This window comes from Cynocephalus volans, chromosome 3 (genome assembly GCF_027409185.1).
Source record: "Cynocephalus volans isolate mCynVol1 chromosome 3, mCynVol1.pri, whole genome shotgun sequence".
In the NCBI taxonomy this organism is placed as follows: Eukaryota; Metazoa; Chordata; class Mammalia; order Dermoptera; family Cynocephalidae; genus Cynocephalus; species Cynocephalus volans.
In genome coordinates, this window is record NC_084462.1 from 94,316,785 (window position 1) to 94,323,686 (window position 6,902).

General features: G+C 41.2%; 1 protein-coding gene across 4 annotated transcripts in view; it reads right to left on the bottom strand.

The window, feature by feature from the left end:
* The window catches only part of TMEM62 (transmembrane protein 62), a 50,008-nt gene extending 43,343 nt beyond the window's left edge, over nucleotides 1-6,665 (bottom strand). For 3 of the 4 annotated variants that reach the window (XM_063089652.1, XM_063089651.1, XM_063089654.1), the window contains exons 1-4: nucleotides 6,459-6,665; nucleotides 6,064-6,175; nucleotides 4,806-4,943; nucleotides 3,681-3,726 (exon numbers count right to left, since the gene is read on the bottom strand). In XM_063089652.1, coding sequence (XP_062945722.1) covers nucleotides 3,681-3,726; nucleotides 4,806-4,943; nucleotides 6,064-6,175; nucleotides 6,459-6,638 — 476 coding nt within the window. In that variant the 5' untranslated portion in view covers nucleotides 6,639-6,665. The remainder of the gene's footprint in view (nucleotides 1-3,680; nucleotides 3,727-4,805; nucleotides 4,944-6,063; nucleotides 6,176-6,458) is intronic. The other variant, XM_063089655.1, reaches the window with a different exon arrangement.
* Nucleotides 6,666-6,902: the final 237 nt, after the last annotated feature.

Genomic DNA, 6,902 nt, shown 5'->3' on the forward strand with positions numbered 1-6,902 from the left:
GATGGTGGAATAGACATTACCCAGTATCACCCTCTCCCACAGTCAACCAATTTACAACTATTAAAAAGCAACAACTGCCAAGCTGGGGCTGCTAGAGCTCAGGGGAAGAGGAGGAGAGACCTGTACAGTTCATGAAGGTGGAAGAGGCCATGACGAGAAAAAGAAAAGACCACTCCAACTATTTCAAGCCCTGACCACTTCAAGGCTGGCCCTGATGAGCACATGGAGCAAAAGCTGGCAAAATCCACTGCTGTGCCCTTTGTTTGAAGTTGCTTGCAGGCTGCAGGGGAGAAGAGGGCCTTGGTGGCCCCCAGGCCAACAAGACCACTAACAGAGTTCCTGTGGACCCACAGAGGAGTAAGGAGCCACAGACAAAAAAGGAGCCACTCAGAGGCCACTGAGTCATTGCAAGGGACTGGCACGTGACACATCCCATGGGAAGTGTTTGGAATGCAGGGGGTAGGGGAGATTGGCCCCCTGGGGCACAGCATGGACAGCTGATCTGCCCTCCCATCAGCACAGGACCACTCAGTGGAGATTGGTGAGGAATATAGATCCGCAGGGGGTGCAGTTTGTTGAAAAGAATCAGGCCTAGACCAGAGTTTCCACATAACCCAGGTGTACTGGACCTCAGAAGACCCGGAAGTGCTTACGAGGTCAACAATTAAAACCTGAGCTGCACAAAAAGCCTTCCCCAGGGCATCAGCAGCAAAGCAGCAATTTAGCTCAACCACAGGGCTCAAGTGCTGGTCCCCACAGAAATTTCCCCATTTTAGAAGTAAGCAAAGGACAACACATTAGTTCTAGTACAGAGTTTAAATGGTGGGGGTAGCTTATCCAACACAGAACTGAAAGAAAAGACCAAAAACCCACAGATCAGAGACAAAGTTCTGATATTAACCAGTAAAGGTCTAATACGACCAAAGAACACCTATAAAACCTAGAAGGACCAGAAGCCCCCCAGGCTGCCAGAAGTGCCCTGGGCACCTGAGCTTGGGTGGTGGGGGCCAAGGGCCTCAGCCACACACCCCCTCCCCACATCCAGCCCAACCACAACCACCCAGCTGACGCCAGAAGCACCCTGGACTCCCAAGCTGTGTTGGAGGGTGGGGTGCTGAGGGTCTCAGCCACACCCCTCCAACATCTGCATCCAACCCAGCAAGGACCACCAGGCCACAGGTGGAAGCTCCTAGGGCTCCCCTGCCAGAATAAGAGGGTTGCCACAGGCAACCTTTCTCTTCCTTCCACCCCATCCCCTCTACTTTTCCCCATCTCCCTCCCCGCACCGCTCCACATCTTAGAATGTGAAAAAATAAAGAAATAAATAAATAATAATAAAGAAATAAACATTTTTTAAAAAGGAACCCTCTTAGGGACTGCAAAAACAAACAAACAAAAAAACCCAAAAAACAAATGTCAGAAATAATAAGAAAAGTTGATATTATCTTAGTTGTCTAAGTGTCTTATATGATGTTTTACCTAAGAGCATATATAAAAAAAAATACAAATAAGCTTCTGAAACTCAATGTGCTAGCAAGGATGATGTATTAAAGCCATGATAGCCATAAAATACATTATAATCAAAGTAAATATGTTATCATAGACATTACAATTAATATTCAACAATTAGTCAAACCTAATTTAAACAAAGTCAATTAGTTCTATCGCCTCTCTTCCTGGTATTTTTAAAATTTCCATTTCAGGGGTATTTTTCACATTAAAATTTTAATCTATATTTTTTCTTGCTTATTTTAAGTTATTCCTCAGGGTCTTATAATCTCACATATGTTATTTCCTTTCTTACATTTTTTGACACATTAAAATCTAACTGTCTAAAAATAAACCCAACTGTTTGAAAGCAGAGGTTAAAATATATGATGTTAATAACACTTTTTGAATTCTGGATTTTGGCACTCTATGGGGCATTCTTAACATCAAGATCTAATTTTAAGGTTTCTATTTTCTTCAGGTTTTTATTTTCTTCTGTAATCTACACCTCTAGCAAAATGCCATTCATTAAATTCATATAAATTTATGTGGCTAGAAACAAAAATATAAAGGTAAGAAATTTTAAAGTGACTAATCATTTTACTTTCCCAATAACCACTCAGACCTCAAGTCCTGCTAATTCTTCTTTGAAAAGAATTCTTCTCTTAACTCCATTCCCACAGTCACCATCAAAGATGCAAACAGTTAATAGAATGTGAAAGATTTTCATCCCTGTCCTTCTCCTCTCTCACGTTAACAAAAGAAGACAACCTCCCTTCCCAAGTTACAGTTACTCTAATTACATAAATTCAGTTAGTTAGCCAATGTTTTTTGATCTATCATCCTCAAAATGACATCAATGTCCCCATATCTAATAACTTAATTCAGATAGGTATGTCTCCTATTCTTTCAGGCCCTTTCCATATCATGACTGGACTACTGCAGAACCCTCCTATTTGGTCCCCATAACTTCAACCTCTCCCTCTTTTTTCCTTCTTACCCCTATATTTTTTCTTTTCTATTGTGAGATTGCCCTTTATAAAATACTATTTTCATTGTTACTTGTCTCCTTAAGACCCTATATTGGATTATGAACTATTACCCATCACATCTAAATTTCTATGCTTATTACTTAAGACCTCCATAAATTGACCCTAAGCTACCTATCCAATGTCATATTAATCCTCAATATGAACCTTTATTTTGGCAATACCAGTTTCCTTACTGCCCGCCAAAAGATTATTCTAGCTTTAAAACTGTGGTCATGCCTATCCTTTTGCCTAAAATATATTCCTCGGTATTTCTTAACTCTCCAAATGCTACCCATCTTTTAAGACTGGACACACTTTTCACTTCTCTATGAGATCTTCTCTATGTCCACCGCATGCTGATCTCTGTCTTTTCTGATTTCTCACAGTGATTATCATATGTACCAAATTATCTAGCATTTCATCAGCCATTCCTTCATGTTCTTTTCTAATTGTTTCTTAAACAGTTCCTATCTCCCTTAACTAGACTATAAGTTTCTTTAAAGCAGAAGACAAATTTTTTAATATGAGCTCTTGCATCTCTTATACTATCCAACTAGTGATGGGCTCTCAATAAATATGTGCTACTAGACTGGCAATGCAGGACAAAGCTATGTAATACCCTGAAACTGAAAATGAAATTGCAACCAAAAGAAGAATCCCAACACATGAAACTAGAGCATTGGTTTTCTAACTCAGAGATCCCCAGCCTTTTTCACATTCATGACAAATAAAGATAATTTTAATATTTGTATGACATGGCTGAAAAGATAAAGCAGCCACCTCAGAGGCTGGAAAATCAGTATCTCAATATTCCAAAACCCACTGACCACAGTAGTCTGGCTAACAAGCTCTGATCTAAATGACTTCTTCTATGCCTCCCCCACCCCTACAAAAAAAGTCTGTGTGGAATATTAAAAGTGCTGTTGGCCAACACAAAGCATTAAAGTATATGAAACAAAAAGAATTAAAGGGAAAAAAAAGTCCATACAAATAAAAAGAACTGAATGTGTCACCAAAAAAAAGAACACCTCCTTTTCTAAGTTACCAGAAGTTCTTTATGTAGAAATTTTATCTGTTAAAAATGTTTTCACTTATTCATTGAATTGACTGCACCCTCCTTGTAAAACAGACTCCACAAATGTCTTCTGTTCATTACAGTACCTGTAATAATTCTTGACACTCTCCAGACTTGGAATGTTGTATGCATCTAATTAAAAAGAAAAAAGCAAACATTCACCTACATTAAAAAGAAAAATGCAAACATGTTGACTAAAGAAAAAATGACAATTCTTTATTTAATACTTCAAATGGTAGAATGCCAGTCAATTAGACTGATAATTTAAAAAACTTGATAGCTAAACAGAATTCAGATTATCTGAAAATTTATTTAAGGCACCTAGCATATAGGAGAATAATAAGTACTTTCAATTATGTACTATTCAAAATAAATCAACATGAAGATATATAAGATTGGACTGTTGTTGTTGCCACTGTCTTAAACATGTGATTCTAGAAGTCAGCCAGAAGTGGATTCATGCCCAATCTGTGCGTCAAATAAAGTAGACAAATGAAGTACTTAACTAATAAGAAAGTCAACCTTTATGAAACAAACAAATCTACCATCAAGACTCTGAAAAAGAGTTCATCTCCTTACAAACACAGCAATGAAAAAAGGGAAGGGATTATTCATTTTTCTGCCTATGGGGATTTGTTCACAATGTAAAATTTTTTAAATCTACATACAGTAAAATTCTCTGTGATGTACGGTTCTATGGATTTTGACAAATACATAGTCATGTATCTAACATCACAATCAAAATACAGAATAGTCCCATCACCTCCAAAATTCTGTCATGATATCTTTTTGTAGCCAAACTCTCCCCCCATCCCCAGTCTCTGGCAACTAATCTGTTATCTGTCTATAGTTTTTCCTTTTCTTGAATATCATACAGATGGAATCATACAGTATGCAGATTTATGTGTTTAGCTTCTTTCATCACTTAGCCAAATGTAGATTTTTTAAAACATCTGACTACGTGAGTTTTGCTAGAAGCTTTTCTTCCATGTAAAGAAGAAAGGACCATACCAACTTTCATCTCAAAAGCTAACAATGACATTTGAAGTTTCTAAATCATGTTATAGTTGTGTTTCAGAGTTGTGACCTCTAGTATATCTAACCCTATGTTACAACATCCCATTTTATAATTTTATAGTGTAAATTGGAGAATCTAGGTTCCTGAAGGGAAAAAAAATCTAGTTTTATTATATCAGGGACTTGACTCTTACCATGATTTCCTTTGATATCCAGCCACTTGGTTTTTTCCATGACTCTTGTCTTCTTCAGAATACCCTGGTAAGTTTGCCATTCTACTTCTTGCTGCCTGGATCCCAACTGTTCCTTTGTTTTGGCATCTGTCAGGTCTCCTGCAGGTTTACATAAGAATTGAATCAGAATGCAAAATAAACTCCAGGAGGTTCAATTAAAAAAAAAAAAAAAGCACACTGAAGGACCACAGATACTTAAAGTATTCAACATGTAAAAGCATAACCGCTTGAGTCCACCTATATCCAAAGCAAACCATCTAAACTAACAAGATTTTCTCAGTAGGGGCTCTGTTTCTTATAGCTTAGCAAGTGCCTATTTAACCTCCTGTGATATTAGAAATGGGTTGTGAAAAATATATATCTTTAAAAAGAGCAGTACAAAATGCATCAATAGACCCTGATAAAATGAAAATCATTTATAAGAAATTCCAACACTCTGGACAGGTGCCTAATATCTATGGTAAGCATATTTTCCAAATCCCAAATCGAGATACGTGATCTAAGTATTACTTTTACAGCAAGAAGCAATCTGGACATGTAGTTTGGACCATGAAATACCTAAATTTATAGGAAACTAAACAGATCACTTGAAATGGGGACTCATCAATTAAATGAGGAATGATCGTGTCATATCAGCAGAGGTGCTTCAGTGAGGTGGGTGAGAGATAAATCCTCCAATAAACAGGAAGATGCTCCTTTAGCTTCTTCTCCCCACCACACTTTGGGAGCAAATGGTCAAGGGTTTGAAGAGTATAGGAAACCCAAGTCACAAAAGTATCAAGGGATGAAGAAAAAGTGCCCTAAGCCACTTGAAGCCTCAAACTGAAAATAAAAGATTAACTAATAATGTAAAGAAAATGGAAAAGTTAGAAAAAATGAGAACTTTTGATTCGTGGTTAAAGGGCTTTCCCTAGTTCTCTCTCAATCCAGAACTGCAATAACGAAAAAACACACAAATATAGCGGACAATACACTGACATGAGAATCACCACCTTGCTTCTACTGATTTGACAAAGCCTTCCTATGGCAAATCATTTATCCTGGCTCTTGACTCAGTTATCTATAGGCAAAGGGCACGCATCTACCTCACAGAGCTCACCTAGGGCTATCTATGGCTATAGTGTTCCTAAGGTCCCCCAAAAGGAAAAAATTGCAGCCCTAGCTAGCATTCTACCAACTGGACCACAGAACACCACCACAGCACGGCAATCCTCCCTACCTGTCGCTAGGACGAGAGCTGGTTGAATGATGTCAATAGTTTCAGAACAGAACTTCTCTAAGTCTACGGCTCTGCCTCGATCTCGAAACCTGCTCAGGTGAATGTCGGATATCTGCCGAAAGCAGGTATTGAGTCAGGAAGAGGCAGCATGGGAAGGGGCGACCCTCTCGGGCAGAAAGAAAAGGCAAAGATGCAGTGCATCAACGAACCCCCCAGGGAAGGACAGAGCCAAGGCCAGCACGAGACAGACCCTCGAGTTTACAACCTGACTGAGGCCCCCAGCCTGGAATTTGGGGTCTAAACAGGCACGGGTCGCGCCCTCACGGAAACCTCCAGGGTCTCACCACGCCTTGCCGGCTCTGCACCCGCCCCCCGCCGGGCTCCCGCTGCGTCACCTGCAGGCCCCAGAAGATGTTGCTGTCTCCGGGGCCTGGCGCGGGGTATGGCCTTCGGTGGGGCGCGGGATGCGGTAGGGGGGAGGGCTGGCCTGCTAGGCCGTAGTGCTCCAAGAGTATGGCCGCCAGCGCAGCGGCCGCCAAACCCGCGACCACTCTTATGGCCAGCACTGCAGCCATCCCGCCCGCCCGGCGGGGCGCGGCCTTGACAGGTCCGGGGGGGGGGGGGATGTGAAGGAAAACTGCTCGGTGCCCGCCCCTGCCTCCTGCCCCACCAGGAGCCGCTCTGCCCGCACTTCCGGACTCTATGGTCTCGGGGCCAGAGCCGGACGTGGGGCCTAGAGTTCCGCGTTCTTCCGCAGCTGCCGCCGCCACCTGTTCTTTGCCCGGTACTTTCCCCTCCGCTGGCGTGTCTCTCGGCTCGGTTGCAAATGTAATACAGGG